General features: G+C 37.2%; 1 protein-coding gene across 10 annotated transcripts in view; it reads left to right on the top strand.

Annotated features, from left to right (window-relative positions):
* The window catches only part of shank1 (SH3 and multiple ankyrin repeat domains 1), a 102,494-nt gene that overhangs the window by 49,832 nt on the left and 32,905 nt on the right, over positions 1 to 19,757 (top strand). For 8 of the 10 annotated variants that reach the window (XM_028454578.1, XM_028454575.1, XM_028454576.1 and 5 more), the window contains exons 7-15: positions 606 to 773; positions 2,996 to 3,112; positions 4,358 to 4,435; positions 4,519 to 4,585; positions 5,366 to 5,535; positions 6,394 to 6,515; positions 7,215 to 7,399; positions 8,613 to 8,726; positions 9,622 to 9,697. In XM_028454578.1, coding sequence (XP_028310379.1) covers positions 606 to 773; positions 2,996 to 3,112; positions 4,358 to 4,435; positions 4,519 to 4,585; positions 5,366 to 5,535; positions 6,394 to 6,515; positions 7,215 to 7,399; positions 8,613 to 8,726; positions 9,622 to 9,697 — 1,097 coding nt within the window. Of the gene's footprint in view, positions 1 to 605; positions 774 to 2,459; positions 2,534 to 2,995; positions 3,113 to 4,357; positions 4,436 to 4,518; positions 4,586 to 5,365; positions 5,548 to 6,393; positions 6,516 to 7,214; positions 7,400 to 8,612; positions 8,727 to 9,621; positions 9,698 to 19,757 lie in introns of those variants that run through there. The other 2 variants (XM_028454579.1, XM_028454580.1) reach the window with 2 other exon arrangements.

Raw genomic sequence — 19,757 nt, 5'->3', positions numbered from 1 at the left:
AAAATATACTGAATAATAAAAAAGAACAGACAAACAACAACAAAGTACACAAGGTTAGACCAAAAACACTCGCACTAAGAGAGAAAAATACTCTTACCAGCAGCACAAAAAACGACAATTGTGACACACTAAATGAGAGAAAAATACACAAAATCACTGCAAAATACACAAAAATAACAGAGAAACAAACAAAACAACACCATAAAACACACACAATGAAATAGAATAATTTAAATAACACCAACAACACACAAAATATGAGAAAAATGTACTACAACAAAATACACAAAATGATGATATAAATTATCTTCATTAGATCATGAACTAAAAAATTCAAGGTTCAGTCTTGGTTCCACATCAGGAGGGAGATGATAGGAAATAATAAAAACTATCAAAATAAATCTATTCATGAGGCACTAAATGCTGTTTCTTCCACTTGTTTACAAAATGACATTCTTTAAAATGTGTGTTATCACTCATTCGTTCCATCATTATGATCTATAGTAGTTTTTTCACAGAATTCTCAGCAAAATGTTGCATTCTGACATAAGGGGGTTCTTGGATCCAGTCACCCTGTTTGATCCGACCTCTTTAATCCTCCTCAGGTGCTGCTCTCTCTCGGAGCGTCTCCAGACTACAAGGACCGGCGAGGGCTGACTCCGCTCTACCACACTGTGCTGACGGGAGGCGACACCTCCTGCTGTGAAACTCTGCTGTACCATAGAGCCAAGCTCGGCATCAGGGACGAGAACGGCTGGGACGAGACGCATCAGGTGTGTTAAAACACTCAGGAACATCATCATGTGACTGTGAACGGGATTATTTCACTGTAACTCAAAGGTTATAAAGTTCACCCACTTTAATTTCTCCACACTTGTCACCTGCTAAGACTTTATCGAGTTAAAAGAATTAAAATTTATATCGTATATCACCATTTTGAGAAATCAATGTAGAGGTCCATATTGCCCAGCCCTACCCACAACACTATAGGCTCTATTCTCCCATGCGCCTAAGTCATAAAAGCCGTGCAGTGGTGCTGTTTTTGGGTGTGCGCTTTATACCTAAGTCAGTTACTGAGTGCCTCCATCCCAGTTACGCACTCTGGGTGGAGCGGCCCTGGAAATGTGGGCGTTCCCATTCAAATCTGGCCTTACAGCGCCTCGTCAAGGTGAAATATTTTTTTGCATTAAAATTTTGGACTCAGCTACAATTTAAGCCACACGGTCTCATAATATTGCAGAACAGACTCCTGGAAAAAATCTATCCAAAGTGACACTGTCACGCTGTCACAGGGGTAGAGGGGGGTGGTGGGAGGAGTCACACTAGCACGCCAAAGGCTTGACCATCAGCGTTACCAATATGTTCACATTTACCAGTTCTAGTCGGGACAAAATGTGTTACATTTAATTATATTTGATCTTGTCCTGGAAGGGGGTGAGAGCAGCGTTGCGGAGCTGATCAGCTGTGTGTGTGTGCAGCGGTGCACGCGTCAGCTGCTGTAGCTCATTACAGTGAAACTCTGACAGACGTCAGACTGATGCTCAACTATTTTAACACTGTGTATAACGTAAAGCCACAGGTTGATCCACTACAGAGTGAATAATAAATGATCATTTCTGAATGCAGGAATGTAAGAAGTTAATAAAATCAGGCTTTTCCACTCAAACAAACGTTAATCTCTTATGAATATGAGGGGAAAAAGAGAGAAAGTGCGCTTTATCATTTTCACGCATTTCAATGACCTTTAAAGCGTTGGGAAAACTTCATGTTCCATGATTTCTAGACAGCCCTAAAAGTAATGACATCATGGCCCAGTCTGCCTCCTCAGACCGCTTTCATTGATAGACGACGTGCTTTTAGTTGATTTAAGCGCGGTGGGCGTGTCAGGAGCCAGGACCGGAGAATACGCACAGGAGAAAGGCGCGTAACTAAAGACGTTTAAAAAATGTCCATACGGGAGAATAGGGCCCGATATGCACAAAACTATAACATCACATCGTACTCAGCTTAAAATAGTTGATTTTTCCTCACCCCTTCCATTGTCCTACCCTGACTCCCTCTTCCTTGTTCCCTTCCCCCTCACCTATTTGTAACACTGCCCTTTCTTTTTATATTCTCCCTTTAATAAAGTTTTTCTTACCTTTCCTTAGGGAGAGCTGGTTTTGGTTAATAAAATAATTGGATTTATTTAATTGGAATAATAAATCATACATAGCTGTCTTGAAAAGACCTTTGACAGCATGTACAGACGGGGTGAAAAAAAAAGTTTGTAAACTATGGAGTTATTATTTCCGCAAAATCTAAATAGCCACAGTTTTTTTTTTTGGTTTTGATTATTTTCTGAATATTTTGAAGAAAAGTTGTCTATATCTTATCTCATGAAAACCAAAGAAAATATTTTCACGTGTGTCTGTTCACTGTTTGTGTTTCAGTGTGTGTCATCTCCACCTCCTCCATCCATCATGTCATCCATCATGTCATCCATCCTTAGTGACTGTGAAGCTCAGAGACAAAGCCATGAGGAACAATGCAGGTATTAGATTTTTCCTTCCACTGACGCCATTCTTCAGCTGCTAGTCACGGAATAAACAAAGGACGTGTGTGTGTGTTTGTGTGTGTTTGTTCTAACCGTGATCGTTGTCCTGTTTTCTCACCAGCAACTTTGGAGGTGGTGTTAATTAAAATCTGCTGTGAACTGTCACCTTGTTCTTCTTCTTTATCCCAGTTTGACTTTCCTCTGCACCATCTCTCTCTCTGCCTGAACGTCATATCTCACCTTTAGCTACTATCATATGTCTACGGTTACTAAATGTGCTATACTTTATGAAAATTATTATTACAATTTAAAATGCCGTTGATTGAAGCTGTTTAAAATCTGAAGTAAATTCTGTTTTGGTCATTTAAAAATATTTTTTATTTCCTTCTCTCTCTCTCTCTCTCTCTCTCTCTCTGTCTGTCTGTCTGTCTGTCTGTCTGTCTGTCTGTCTGTCCTCAGGCCTGTCAGAACGGCAACTCGCAGCATCTGGAGCATCTGCTCTTTTACGGTGCGGACTCCACCTCCCAGAATGCCTCGGGAAACACTGCCTTGCATCTCTGTGCTTTATACAATAAGGTAACACACACATGCACACACACGCACACGCACACACACACACTCATGCACAAAATGACTCACAACATGACAGCTAAAGACTCAAAAGGACAACAATCATAAAGAAAAGAAAAAAATAAAGTACATAAAAGGACAACAAATGTACACAAAATATGAATAACTGGAAAAATCACACTACTAATCACTACTCTAGAAACTCACAAAACAACAAAAACATACAATATGAGAGAAAAATAAACTAAATTACAAAAAAATACATAAAATCAGAGGAAAAACACTTAACTTTACAACGTAAATACATTTACAACAATACATCTCAAAAACACAAACATAATAACTTTTGTTCTTTCCTTTATTGATGATCACTACCTGTTATTAATTTTAAATAGTGACATGAAAAGTCACTATTACGTAATTAATTGTAATATTTCAAGAGCAAATGTGTAATATTTCAAAGTCATAATGTTTCAAGCTTAAAGTCATAACAAGTTGTAATATTTCTAGATTTAAGTAGAAATATTTTGAAAATAAAGTCATAATATTTCAAGATTAAAGTCGTAATATTTTGAGATCAGCGTTGTAATTTTTCGAGATCAAAGTCGTAGTATTCTGAGATTAATGTTGTAATATTTCGAGATTAAAGGCGTAATATTACAAGATCATAGGCGTAATATTATGAGATCAAAGTCGTAATATTTTTAGATCAAAGTCCTAATTTTTCGAGAAGTCGTAATATTTCACGATCAAATTCATAATATTTTGAGATCAAAGTCGTAATATTTCGAGATCAAAGTCGTAATATTTCAAGATCAAAGTTGTAATATTTGGAGATTAAAGTCGTAATATTACGAGATCAAAGTCGTAATATTTCAAGATTTAACTCATAATTGTTTGAGATCAAAGTCGTAATATTTCAAGATCAAAGTTGTAATATTTGGAGATTAAAGTCATATTGTTTCGTTGCACAATTATGTACACAAACATGTTTGCTAACTGCGTATATATACATCCATCCATCCATTTTCAAACTCGCTTTGTCCTATTTCAGGGAGTATATATTCAACATCTGGAAAATGTAGATGCAACAAAGCACTTTAAAATCACTTTATTTATCCACTTATACATTTATAAACTTGTAAAATAAATACAACAAAATTCACTCATTCATTGTATATATATTCCTTAATTAATATATTTAACATCTTTGTATTTCTATCATTTAGCATTTTTCTTTGTTTGTTGTAGGAAAGCTGTGCACGAATTCTGCTTTACCGTGGAGCAAACAAAGACACAAAGAACAACAGCGGACAGACGCCCTTTCAGGTAAACACTTAAGACTCCACATGTGGTTGTTGAAAATGGATTATTATATAATGTGTGTGTATGTGTGTATGTGTGTTTGTCAGGTGGCCGTCATGTCGGGACATTTTGAGCTGGGAGAAATTATAAAAAACCATCGTGACACAGACGTAGGTAAGTGATTTTTTTTAGTGAGTATTTTAATCCTGTTTGAATAAAAAGAGATTAAAAAAACTGCTTTAATAAAGTTAAGGTTGGAGCATGAATTAAGTTTTAAATATAAGATATCGTAGCCAGGTTGGACTACCTGAAAATTAGATTGGAAAGAAATTAGATGATAGATATTTGTTTTCACTAGTGTATTTTACTGCTGATTTACAACCCGTGATCAATAGAGCTAGCTGACAGATGCTAACAGAAAGCTAACACAAGAGACAAAACGGTGGAACCATGTTACAGTTCTATGTACGGTTCTATACATATGTAGTTAACAGTTATTAAAATGTTTCATATCAAGCTTTCCCACATTTTACCATTAAAAAAAATTGAAAACGAGGGGTTTAGTGACACAAAAAAGGCTCAGACGTCCAAAAATATTAAAACCTATATTTTCATTGATCAGGAAGCCTAATAAGGTAACCAATAGATAGGAAATAAATTAGATCATAGGTATTTAGTTTTAGTGTATTTTACAGCTGATTTAGGACCTGTTAGCTTTAGAGATGCTAACAGAAAGCTAACACAACAGGAAGGTTAACTTTTATTAGCTTATTTATTTTGATTAATTGTAATTTAAATATAATAATTGAGAACGTAATTGTTATTGACATTCTGAGGATATAAAATAATAGAAATTGGCAAAAATGCAGGTCAATATAATTGTAATTGAACATAGATAATTGAAAATGACCCCAACCCTGCTCTGAACCCTGCTGTGTTCTTCACCCCCTACAGTTCCCTTCGTGGAGTCTCCAAAGTTCGCCCCCCAGAGGAGGGAGAGCACCCGCACCCTGGCCCTGCCCCACCCCCACCCCTTCCTCAGAGCCAACAGTGACAGCAGTATGAACCTCCCCGACTGGATGGCAGCGCCCAACGCCCCCACCACCAACATCGTCTCTGTGCAGGTGTCTGTGTTTGTACGTGTGTGTTTTCACCCGCTGACCCTCCTCTTCATCACTGACACTGAGAGCAGCATGTCAATCAACACTAACGGTTCATTAGCCGATCGCTAATAAACTGATTTCATTATTGAGTGTAGAAGCAAATGAGTGCATAGAAAAGTGTCTACACTGATAGATTCAAACTATTTTTTTTTTTTAAAGTTGTGAACTTTCAAATACAAATGAAGCCTGTTCAAGGCCTCTCCAATATTGCCCTCTAGTGGTCAGCATTTATAACCACAGCAACTGCTGTTATGCATATTATTGCAAAAAAAATACTATTATTATTGTTATTATTATTTATTTATTTGTTAAAATATCTATATTGTTTTTGTTCTTCTTCTTCTTCTTCTTCTTCTTCTTCTTCAAAAGAATAATAGTATAAAAGAAAAACAGATAAAAATAGAAAACCACCAGTAATATAAATACAATAATATACAAAACAATAGAACCCCAACAGCAGCAGCATGAAAATGAATTGCGAACCATATTGTTATTATTATTATTTTTATTATTATTATTGCTTAAATTCACAATATCAGGTTTAAAAGTACACACAAATACACACACAATACAAATCAATAAATAGTGAAAGAAAATAGCTATAAAGAATGAACAAAATACATGTTTGGTTTATTTATTTAGGTTTTATTCCTATTTTACCTTTAGGTGTCTGTATATTTTATAAATAAAGCCCTTTGTAACTTTGTTTAGTAGAAATAAAGTTATTATTTGTGTACACAACGCACACACACAGTGACAGACGGTGGAACAAAAACACCTAATGTGTGTGTTTTCTGGACTTCTGTGTTTGTGTGGCAGGGTTATAAACACACAGGAACCCTCCGGAGCTCCAGCAGTCCCCGGGGAGCCCGGACACGCTCGCCCTCCAGAGGAAGGATTGAGAACAAGGAGGATCGCAGCAGGCAGAGCCGCAGACAGGGGTGAGGCTGAGTGTCTGTTTGTTGTGATTCTGTGTGTTTTTGTTGTGATTTTGTCTATTTTACGGGAATTTTGTGTGTTTTTGGAATCATACTGTACATTTTTGATGTGATTTTGTGCATTTGTTTTCTCATTTTGTGTGTTTTGGAGTCATTTTTTGTACTTTTGTTGTCATCTTATGTATTTTACGGGGGATTGCTTGTTTGTGTTCTCATTTTGTGTGTTTTTGACGTCATTTTGTGCATTTTTGTTGTGATTTTGTTTATTTTTGATGTGATTTTTTTTTTTTAGTTTTTGAGTCTTTTTGTGTATTTTTCTTTCATTTTATGTATTTCTGTCGTCATTTTGTGTATGTTTTTGTCATTATGTGTGCTTTTGAGTCACTTTGTGTATTTTTCTATCAATCTGTGTGTATTTGTTGTAATTTAGTGATTGATTTTATACATTTTAGGGGCTAAGGGGGTAAATTCTACCTGGGGCCGGATGCAGGCCACCAGTTGTCTGATGTTCAATATCATGAAATAAAGTTGCAGTGATTATTTCTCAGTTGGCGTGACATCATTATTGTTTTGACTACAAATTATATTTAGATTTCCAGGTTTCATTGAATAATTCAGATTTTTTCCCACCAACACCCAGCATTAGATTGAAGTGAACATCTTAACGCTGTGGTTTAATCAGTGAATCCTGCTCTTCCTCAGACCTGGTCCTCCCCCCTCCTCCACCCCCACCACCACCACCTCCACCACCACCACCACAGTACAAACTGCCGGACAGCGCAGACGCCTCTACAGCGCCGTCCCGGGACGAGTGTTCGTCGCCACACGGTCGCATTCTGCACAGGGAGAACGAGAAATAAGCTTCAGCAAAGGGGACAGGGTCAAAGGTGTGTGTGTGTGTGTGTGTGTGTGTCATTAATACCATGGATACATTTATTAATCTTTTTTTTTTCTTTTTTTTTTTTTTTTTTAATTGCAGGATTTTTACAGCCTAAAAAAATATAAACAACTATGTGTCTGCACATGTTTATTAATGAGTAATAATTAATAATGTCAATAGTAATAATAATCGATTAATGATATATATTAGGGCTGGAACTTTAATGTGTTAATTGCGATTAATTAATTACATTAAAAAACTGAATATATCTTAGTTACATTTAAGTTTGTGCTTTGTGAATAATGTAATCATAATATTCTTTATTCATATTACACATTATATTAGCACTCAGTGATAGAAATAATAAACACTATTTAGTTGTTTAAGATCATTTATAAACTAAAATACATTTAAACTGGAAAAACGTTGCTTCTCATCTCAAATATTGTTCGGCCATTAATTTAGATTAATCAATGACAAAGTCTCTAATTAGTTACATCATTTTTTTAATCGAGTTCCACCACTATTATATATATATATATATAAACATGAATCCATACAGTGTCTCATCCTTTTTATGTGAAGTATGAACTCATAACTTTTTTTGTAAGTTTTTTGGTAATTTTATTTTGAAAAAGTGTTGCCTGTACTTTTTTGCTGCGCACAAGACCTGCCCACAAAAAATCCTAACGCTGTCAGATTTGTTGTGTTTTCGTAGTCATTTTGTTTGTTTAAGTGGTTGTTGTGTGTGTCTTTGTTGTCATTTTGTGTATTTAAAAAAAAAAAAGTGTGTTTTTGTGCAATTTGTGTGTTTTGGGAGTTATTTTGTGTATTTTGTTGGGCTTTACTTTGCCTCCACCTTTTTGAAATACAATTTTTGGGGATTTGTCTTGGCCACCAGTGGTCCCCGGGCCACCAGTTGCCTATGTCTGGTGTAAAGTGTCCTAACGTGAGTGTAAGGCTTCTATATATGTTTGTATTTAATGTCTGCAGGTATGCATTTGTGTGTGTTTGTGAGTGAGTCTCCAGGTATGTATGTCTTGGTGAGTATGGAGGAGGTTTGCATGTCACTGTGTCTATACATTCACTTCCTGTTTGTACGTTGACTTCCTGTCTCTGTGTGTGTGTGTGTGTGTCGTTGTTCTCGTCGCTCGTTTTCTTTTCATGTGTTTTCATGTGTTGCTCGTGCACGTGTGCTGACCTGCTGATTCCTCCTGCAGTGCTGAGTGTGGGTGAGGGAGGATACTGGGAGGGGACGGTCAGGGGCCGCACTGGGTGGTTCCCCTCAGACTGTGTGGAGGAAGTGGCCCTACGGAGCCAAGACAACCGCTCAGGTGATACACACACACACACACTATATATACACTGTATACTGTATGTTGTATATTACACTACACACACATATCACATATTTGTTAGTGTTTTTTTTTTTCATTGCTGCTGTAATACATTCTTAACTTAACTTAACTTACGTTACGTATTTTAACATATCTTATCTTATCTTAACTTTTCTCTTATCTTAACTTATCTTTTCTTGTCATAACTTGACTTATTTTATATCTCATCTTTTTTCTAAACTTAATATAACTCATCTTATGTGTTATCTTAACTTATCCCTTATCTTAAATGTTCTCTTATCTGAACTTATCTTTTCTCTTCGCTTAACTTGTTCTATCTGATCTGATCTGATCTGATCTTATATCTTATCGTTCTCTTTGTTTAACTTATTTTATCTTAACTTAACTTGTGTTTTGTCTTAGATTAACTTATCCTTTCTGATCTATCTTATCTTAACTTATCATTCTCATAGTTTAACTCTCTTATCTTATAACTTAACTGATCTTTTCTCTTATCTTAACATAACTGTTATCTTATATCTTATTTGAAATATTTTCTCTTAGCTTAACTTATTCTATTTGATATTATATTAAATTTAAGATTTTATCTCAATGTATTATTCTCTTTTTTTAATTATCTTATAAGTTATAATTTTTTTTTCTGATCTTAACTTAACCCGTCTTTTCCTTTTATCTAATTTTAACTTGTCTTTTTTCTCTAAACTTAACGTAACTCTTATTTTATATCTTATGTGAAATGAACTCAACTTATGTTTTCTCGTAGCTTAATTTATTCTATTTGATCTTATATCTTATCATTCTCTTTGTTTAACTTTATTATCTTATAACTTCTATCTTATCTTAACTTAACTTATCTTATCTTATCTTGCAGAGAGCCGAGGAGAACGAGCCAAACGACTGTTCCGACATTACACTGTGGGATCCTACGACAGTTTTGACGCTCCCAGGTAAGAGCACTAATGATGACTCAGCAGATAAAAACTGCACATATATATTCATGATATAGTGTAGATGGTTATATTGGGCTGATTATTCTGTAATTTCTATGTCCTTGCTGTGATGGTTTGTTTTAGTTCATCGATAAATGGTTTTGATGTTTCAGTTTAGCTCCACAGAGCAGATGTGTGCAGATGTGTTGGTATATTTTCATGTGTTTCTGCGACTCCATTTTACTGCAACAGCAGAGGAATGGCTGCTTTGTGTATCGCCACCTGTTGGTGTGGCATGCTTTCATATACAGCAGGGGTTCTCAACCTTGGAGTCAAGACCCCATTTGGGGTCGCAAGACACTGGTAGGGGGTCCACAGATGCCTTCAAGAATCCAAGTATATTTTTTGAACAATTTGAGCCAATTTTTGCTTATTTTTACCCTTTTTCTGCAACGACACCAAACTCACCATATTTTAACCTATTTTCATCACTTTTTCTTGCCATGTATTTGTGCTACATTACTCCCATTACTGACACTTCTACATCAAATTTCAATGCCTTTTCTGCACATTTTTTCCACTTTCAAGACATTTTCAGCATTTATAAACCCTTTTCACTACTTTTCCACCTAATGTCACATATATTGACACATTATTGTCACTTTTAACCTCTTTTCACTATATTTCATGCTAATTTTAGCCGATTTAACCACATTCACGAATTGTCATGGTCATTATTTGCCACTTTAAACTAATTGTTCCAAAACTGACACTTTGAACTCTTTTTACCACTTTTTCTGTCTGATTTTGGCCACTCTAATTTGCAACTTCTTATGAATTTTTGTGGTTTTTAAAATCCCATTTCACCACCTTTTCTTACCACTGTTTGTGACTCTTATAAACCCCTTTCCACCACTTTTCCACCTGATGTTGTATATGATGACCCATTATTGTCACTTTTAACCTCTTTTGACCTTATTTTATGCTTGTTTTTTGCCAATTAAACCACAATCATGATTTGTCATGCCCATTATTTGCCAGTTTAAAGTAATTGTTCCTACTTTTTAAATTACATTACCCCAACCCCCATTTCTGTCACTTTTAAGCCAATATTGACACTTTTAACCCTTTTTACCATTTTTTCTGCCCACTAATTTGCCCCTTTTAACCCATTTTATTTCTGATTAAAGCAAGGATTCACATCTTTAAGATGACTATATACTATGGCCCAAATAATAATAAACATTCCTGGATAACAGTGGATATTATTCAGATGAATAAATAAATGTGGTTATCACAGATTCATAGAACAATGGACCATCATTTTACTGACTTTATGGATGGACCCCAAAAATCTCTCCTTTATTCCCCTTATAGATGGTGCTGTCTCCACATGACTGTTCTTCAATGTTCATGTCTGTGTTCAATCACCTTCAGCTACAGTGGGGGTCCCCGCTCTCTGGAACCTTTATTTTGGGGGTCTGAAAAGTTTGAGAACCACTGATCTACAGGACCAGGCGCATGCTTGTTGTTTTTTAAAATCATCTTAAATATGTGGTACAAGTATTAAGCTGTGAATGGTTGGATGTAGTTTCCCTGCGATAAGGAAGAGTTGAGCACTTTGTTGTGCATCACTTGTTCTCCCAGTGGGGACACAGAGTGGAAGTGACAGCCTTTCCATTACGACCCTGCTGCTTCACTGTTTAGACTTGCAACACATGCTGGCAGCACATTTGTTTGCACGATACCATACTGTATATGTCCACTCGGATGATTCACACACTTCAATGTGACTTGGGTGCGTGTGACAGTGAATCATGCAGTAGGAAGGCGATGTGTGAGGGACGCTGGATACTGATAGCAGAGTTTCCATGTTCTCCTCAGTTTGTGTGGGTCCCCTCTGTATTCTCTACTCGTCTTAGTGGCTGGTTTGTTTTTGGAGCCATTAGCACAAATTATTTGTAAGCGCAAATCAATTAAAACATGTTTCAGTTGGAGCCACATGCGGCTCTCGAGCAGCATGTGGCTCTTTTGCTCCTCTGCTCCGGGCTCTAAGACCAGTCCGTGTGTGTTACCGTTCAGCTGCTCTCTAAACGCTGTGAATGGGTCAATGACGTACAGGGTTCACATAGGGGGCCCTGACCCCTACGCCGCATGTGTCAAACTCAAGGCCCGGGGGCCAAATCTGGCCCTCTAGACCACAGAGAAAACATAAAATATTGTCCAAATTACCAAATAATTCAGTTGTAGATAAATCAGCTCAGATATCTAAATACACAAATTAAACTCCACAATATTTTGAGGATCACAATTTACCAATGCCTTCATCACATGACTGCAATCATTTTAAATTTCAAATTGTTCAAAGAACTCAATTTTCCTAAATTGTATCAACTAATTTCCACAAATTAAATAAAAATTGTTTACAAAATAAATTAAATCTAAAAGAGAAAATCCTGCAGGGACTGAAATCTGTCAGTTATTGCTTGGATATTGTCGACGCCGTAAACATACAGTATTTTATGTATCATTTATACGTTGTGTAAAGTACAAAATTGGGGACATTAATGCTGAAATTGCTTGTTTTCCCACCTAAAAATTTGTGGCCCGCTAAAGATCAAACTACTTTGTATTTGGTCCCTGAACTAAAATTAGTTTGACACAACTGCCCTACGCTGTGATGTCGCCCCCCTACGTTGTCATGTCGCCCCCCTATGCTGTGATGTCGCCCCCTATGCTGTGATGTCGCCTCCTACGCTGTGATGTCGCCCCCTACGTTGTCATGTCGCCCCCTACGTTGTCATGTCGCCCCCTACGTTGTCATGTCGCCCCCTACGTTGTCATGTCGCCCCCTACGCTGTGATCTCGCCCCCTACGCTGTGATGTCGCCCCCTACGCTGTGATGTCGCCCCCTACGCTGTGATCTCGCCCCCTACGCTGTGATGTCGCCCCCTACGCTGTGATGTCGCCCCCTACGTTGTCATGTCGCCCCCTACGTTGTCATGTCGCCCCCTACGTTGTCATGTCGCCCCCTACGCTGTGATGTCGCCCCCTACGCTGTGATCTCGCCCCCTACGCTGTGATGTCGCCCCCTACGCTGTGATGTCGCCCCCTACGTTGTCATGTCGCCCCCTACGTTGTCATGTCGCCCCCTACGCTGTGATGTCGCCTATGATATTTTTTTTTCAATGTTTAAAAAAAATTAAATGTAAAAAAATAAAATGTCTCAAAAAACTTGAATGGCTGGACATTGAAAGATTTGAAACAGAGATTGATTGCTTCTCCTTGGTTATCCGGATGTTGACATTCAATTTTTTTTGAACATGAATATATCATAGGCAAAGAAAATTCAGTGCTTAAAATTTGAATTCAAAGTCCAATTGCACAGATTTACTTCCATACTGGTCAGGTCTTCTGGCTCTGCTGTGTGCGTCCTCTGCTTTGTAACCTATAATCACCATCCAATATAAACAATGAGCTTCATAATCTCAAAATTAATGATTTGAAAAGCGCATCTTTGAATCAGTCTTTTGAATAAAATGTTATTTCTTGTCTATACAGTGTGTCTGTGAGTATTTATTAGTGGAGGACCGATACCAAACATGAGTAACTCTATCACTACTGGTACATTTATCATGACTTTCACCTTTTCAAAAACCCCTGGTGTGAACAACCCTGAAGTGGATTCTTGTGTAGCTGCAGTTCTATGCTTTAGGACGGTGAAAGTGTAGATTGTTCTCTGTGATCTTCTACAGTCACACTTTTCTCTCCCCGCGTTATGAAATCACCAGATGTGGTGCTTTGCTCTCCGCCCCCAGTGACCTTTGAATTTGACGTGATTTACATATTTATCAGCGCACCATGGGACCAGCCCGCGGCTACCGCCCATCTGCAGCTCAAGTCTTTAACTTTTAGTGGGTTGTTGTTGTTGCTGCTGCTTTTACGTTTCTTTGAGTCATCGTTCTGACCTTAGCTGACTCAGCGGTTCTTCTTATCGCGTCCAGCGCTCTTGGAACATACATCATCATTGTTCATTAGCAGCTTTTAGGCTATATTTTTAAAAATCAGAAATCTGTTTTCTGATGTTTACCCTGTGGGTTTTTCATTTAAAAATGTCCTCAATTCCATTTCAGAGTTTTTGTTTCACTGTGCAATCTTTTCATGACAGCTATGCATGATTCATGATTGCGATAATTTTATTGTATAGTTGTAACCATCACTCTAAGGTAGGGTTAAAAAAAAAGACAAGGCAACGTTAGACCTAGGTGAGGGAGAAAGGAACAGGGGAGAGGGAGTCAGGGTAGGACAGTGGAAGGGGTAGGTAAGGATCAACTATTTTGATGCAACATTTGTTTTTTTTTTCCATTTAATCATCTACTTTACTGGCATTTATACTTCATATCAAACATGCTGAATAGCGTTAATACAGTCAATTAAATGTACTTTTTTGACGCTTCAGATGACGTACGGAAGCCAGGAAATCCTGTCTGATCTCCAGAGTGAAAGGTTTAATGGCTCAGAAAGACCAGGAGAAACTGGTCCATGCTTTTATCTCCAGCAGACTGGACTATTGTAATGGTCTTCTGACAGGAATCCCCCAAAAGAGCATCAAACAGCTACAGCTGGTTCAGAACGCTGCAGCTCGGGTCTTAACCAGAACAAAGAGGTCAGAGCACATTACTCCAGTTTTAAAGTCTTTACACTGGCTCCCAGTCAGCCTCAGAATAGACTTTAAAGTTCTGCTGCTGGTGTATAAATCTGTGAATGGGTTTGGTCCAGAATACATCAGTGACATGTTAGTCAGGTATGAACCCAGCAGGTCTCTCAGATCTATGGACACAGATCAGATAGTGGAGCCCAGAGTTCACAGTAAACATGGTGATGCTGCTTTTAGTTGTTATGCTGCAAAGAAGTGGAACAAACTGCCAGCGGAGCTGAAGTCAGTATCTAATGTGAACATTTTTAAATCAAAGTTAAAGGCACTTTTTTTCTCTACTGCATATGATTGAGAGAGAGATTTTTTGTCATGTTGTTGATGTAATGATGATTTTACTGATGATTTTAATTGATTTTACTGATGATTTTAAATGTTCTTATTGATTTTAAACAATTGAATGTTTTATCATGTAAAGCACATTGAGTTGCCTTGAGTATGAAATGCGCTATATAAATAAATTTGCCTTGCCTTGCCTTGCCTGATTACGTCGTGAGAAGTCAGTTTTCAATTTAATTTTGCACAAAATCCCACATTAGACGTTCTTTAGACAAGATTTTGAACGAGATGATGCGCGAAATTTGACATATTTCGTAGGACATTTGATAGACATTCAGTCACATTTAGTCAAAAAGCGTTTACTCTATTTATTTATAGTGTAAATACATGATATTGTCCTATAACAGTGGTTCTCACACTTTTTTGGCCCAAGTTAACCCTTTATCTTATCTCTGAATCCAAGTCCCCCATTATGTCCGAGTGCAACACTTTGCTCAGAAAAACCACTATAGAGCATTAATGATGGATGAATGAGTGAGAACACATCTAATTTTGTAAATGAATAGAATGAAACAGTATTTAGTGCCTCCTGAATTAATCATTTTCTATAGTTTCCATCATTTTACTATATTTGTAATGCCTTCATTTGTTAATTTTCCACCCTCTCTTTCTCTCTCAGTACCCCCCGTAGTATCATCGCGTACCCCCATTTGAGAAACACTGTCCTATAACGTACATGGGAAGTTTTTCCGTGTCATACTGGAGCCTGATTTTAAATAAAGACCTAAAAACCCACCTTTGATTTGTTTTTTTTCTTTTCAGAACGGAAATTCCACATTTCTTTGTCCGGTTTTCGTAATCACCAGAACTTGGGTTTTCTTTATTAGGAAAAAACCCAATGCGTAATTTTGCATTTTTAGATCATTTAGCAGCTTTTTCAGTCAAAATTACAACTTGTGCTGCTTTTGATTGCTCTAAATAATCAGGAAAAGTTACAGATGTTGATGTAAACCTCTTTTGTTTACCCAAAGAGGATAAAAACAGTTATGGCCTGAAAAATAATCTTTGACCGCAGGGGGCGACAGTTAGTAGTAGACGATGAAGCAGAGAAGAGCAGCTCTTCTAAGGGACACACACACACACTATCCATAGGTAAGCTTGGTTGCAGTGCAGACTGAACTCTCTAATGTTTGTTAGTACAGGGCTTCCACTCTATGCCATATCTCACCTATTGTTCGTGGCCACTTCTTCCAAGCATCTCTGCAGCCCTCCCTTTCTTCCTTCCCCTATATTCACACCCCCCTGTACTTTCTAACTTTCTGCCTCCCCTCTTCGTCTCCCCTGTGGTGCCTCCATCTGGAGGTCAGACAGTGAAGGGCACTGATGGGAGAGGAGGATGAAGCGAGGTGTAAACAGGGCGGAACTTATTAACCAACAGTATTAACAGTTATCATGTCGTAAACAATCAGAAATACCACTGCAATGCTTTGTGTTGTGTTCTGCATACTGTTATTATACTACAGTTACATGCTATACATTTATAAATGCTAATGCGACATAGTTTTTATCTTTCTCTAATGCTTCGCAGAAAAGGCTTCTTTTTTTTTTTTTTAAGTATTCATTTCATTTTGTCTTTCATAAATGGCCCAATGTATGAAGGACTTTGGTCCCAGATTTCCAATAGTCAAATCCAGATCCTTCTTGATGAGAAGTCACTCAGTGCTGTTTTATTTCATTACATTTTTATTTTGTGCTGAGTAGGAATGTAACGATTAATCGTAAGGCAGTTCAAAATCGATTCATATGTATCACGGTTCACATCTATACTGTGAAAATTGAATCGCAGTATTTTTTTTAAACAGCAGAGAGCGCTATGTATTTATTCTTCTCTTGTCCAGAAGTGTTGGCGGCGGGTGGAATCTGCTACTACTTTCTTTCTGGCCGCCTTCTACTCTTAAACATGTTCATAAATGATTCCTTACCCCTCTAGCACCGAAAGAATATTAGCATAGCATCTCTTCTTCACTGCAAGGATATCTGCATGCCAACCGACCACTGGGTTAACAGAGCCCCCTGCTGGTCCAAACAAATATCTGGCGTAAATCAGTGCAATGACTGTTTTTTTTTTTTTTTTTTAAGTCCAATTGTTAAGGCACAAAATACATTTTCAGTTGCACTTTTGAAAAGAAAAGGAACTATTATGTAGTTTTGCATTGTTTACTATAGAACCAGAATTTAAATTAATAGGCTTCTTCTTCATTTGTATTGTTCCTTTATTTATTTCATTCAAGATTTATTTTTAGTTAAATTGCATTTTTTTGAATAGTTTATCAAGGGATTCTTTTGACAATTAAATATAAAAGGCAAATAGTACAGTATTTTCCCCCAAAAAATAAAGGAAAATTTGTCTACAGTCCATTTTGTAAAATAAACCGTGAATCGAATAGTATCGGGAGTTGAGTGAATCGTTTCATCCCTAGTGCTGATGGCAAATTACAGACTCCACAACAGATACGCAAAGTCTGACGGACGCTGGAGTAATGACGCATAAATTCAGTAAAGATTAGCTCTTGTGAGACAGGAATTTGTGCAAGGATACAAAATAAAACATCCAGTTTATTTTCAAAATAAAATACCTTGTGTTCAAGGTTGATCATAATGGCTGCTCAGTCCAAAATAAAACATGACAACCAATGAAAACTCAGGATTTTGCTCTATTGTGAAGTTATTTCTATTTAATATTTATTTATTTATCTTTTAACAGTTGATTTTTTTTTCATAGAGCCAAACTACTGTATCTATACGTACAGACAGTATATTATTTGATACTAATAAGGGTTGTTATATGACAGTTTTGTACCGATGATTCATTAGGGTGAGTCCAGGGCCCCGGGATCCAAACTCGCTTATGGCCCCAATTTAGTCAAAGGTCCTGTTGTTACATCCTGGCCTTTTTTTAATGAAGTGCATTAGTTTATGGCACGAAAGCCATAAACAATAAGATCCCGTCAACTTGCGGCCCGGGGGCCTCATGTGGCCCTCGATCTAATTTTTGCGGCCCCCAAAGTAAATGCACAAAATGACAGAAGAATACACAAAAAAAGAGCAGAGATACAGTAAAAAATACTAAGAATTACAACATTGCAGGAAAATACAGTAAAAGACAAGATAAAAACACAGAAAATACTCCAAAAACACACACAACTACTACAAAAATGAACAAAACGACAACAGCAATACACAACATTACAGTGAAAAATATACAAAACTACAGAAAAGAACAACAAAAGCAAAGAAAAGGAAAAAGAAAACACAAAAACGACTCTGCAAACCCACGGTACTAACAAACGAGCAAAACAACAACAGAAATACACAAAAAATACTCCCAAAAAAAATGACACACACACACAAATACGCAATATGACTCCAACAAACATATATTTTAGAGGAAAAATACACAAAAGGACTACAGAAATGCACAAAATGCTTCACAATGAGCAAGACAACAAACTGACTATAGAAGCTCTTTGTTCTTTCCTGTATTAATGCTCAGATTACTCATTATTTTAAATGCTGACATGACTGTTGATCATGTGACCTTCTGATCAAACAAACACATTTTTTTCGGCCCTGCTGTGATAAAAGTTGCCTACCTCTGCACTAAAAACATTTATTCATGCTGAATCAGGGCATTAGCTACCACCCCATTAAATCAGTGCAAATGGTACGACCCACATGTGTTTGTGCTGCTGCTGTGGCTGGTAGTCTGAACTGTGGATGTGACATGGAGCAGGAGATAGACAGCAGCAGGAAACCATGTCTTTCTTTTCCTCAAGAAAGGAAAACCAGGACAAAAACACAAGGAAATAAAGGAGACGGAAAACAACGACTTACTTAATTCTTCACAGCTTTAAAACACACATATTTTTTATATATTATTTTGATTTTGAGATTAACTACGTGCACTGTCGGGCACTTAAATGCTGGAACATTCCTTTTTGCACATCAAATCTTAATTGGAAATAAAATTATTTTATAAAAATGATTTTGAAGACTAAATTTTGTTGCCACCAAGTATTAAGTGTCTAATAATTCTATATTTACCTTTTATTAAAAAAAGTAAAAAAATAACCACTCAATTGTAGCAAAAGTATATCACATACACAGCATTCAATAAACCACTAAAATATAGTAGAACAGATTTATAAAATACAAGCAATGGATATGAAGTCATCAGGTTATTGTGAAGGAAAAAGAAAGCTTATATAATTAGAAAAGCACTCAGAGAGCGCAGAGCAAGCAGCTCAAGCTTTGCTAACATAAACTCAGGATGACTACCTGTCAATATTGAGTTGCTGACTATGACATCATCACAATTTCCACAGTTTGGATGGGAAAATTAATAATATATATATATATATATATATATATATTTTTTTTTTTTTGGTGGCCAGAACATCACCAAAATTGAATCACCTGTTCCTTGTCCCTTTTATCAATTTTCCTGAAAATGTCATCTAAATTCATTCATAACTTTTCAAGTTATCTTGCTAACAGACAGACTGACACACTGACAGACAGACAGGACTGACAGATAAATGGAGGGTAAAACACAACCTTACTGCTCTTCGCTTCGCGATCTTGGCGGAGGTAATAATGCAAGAATACTAGTATAGTTTCTGGGCGAAAAAAATCTAAATAAATGTACATACCTTACAGTAGGGGCCCAACCAGGTGGTTTCCACCCTGGGCCCAAAATGTGTTTCTACGCCCCTGGTTAGAAGAGAGCGTTTTTTGTAACATGACGTCCTGACAAAGCATGTGCTGATACATACACCATGATGATGACATGGGATCATGTCCCTTCATCTTCATGTCTCTCTCTCTCTCTCACTGTCAACACACACACACACACACACACACACACACACACACACACACACACACACACACACACACACACAGTAGCACAGCCGGTCATGCAGAGAGGGAAACAAAAAGGCAGGAATGTGAGAGGAGAGGGACAAAGGGGGACGACAACCTTGGACGTGTGAGGAAGGAAAGAAAGCAGGAAGCTGTCACTGA

This window comes from Gouania willdenowi, chromosome 8 (assembly GCF_900634775.1).
Source record: "Gouania willdenowi chromosome 8, fGouWil2.1, whole genome shotgun sequence".
NCBI classification, from domain to species: domain Eukaryota; kingdom Metazoa; phylum Chordata; class Actinopteri; order Blenniiformes; family Gobiesocidae; genus Gouania; species Gouania willdenowi.
The sequence above is the reverse complement of the archived record's forward strand: the minus strand, read 5'-3'. Positions and strand labels throughout refer to the sequence as shown.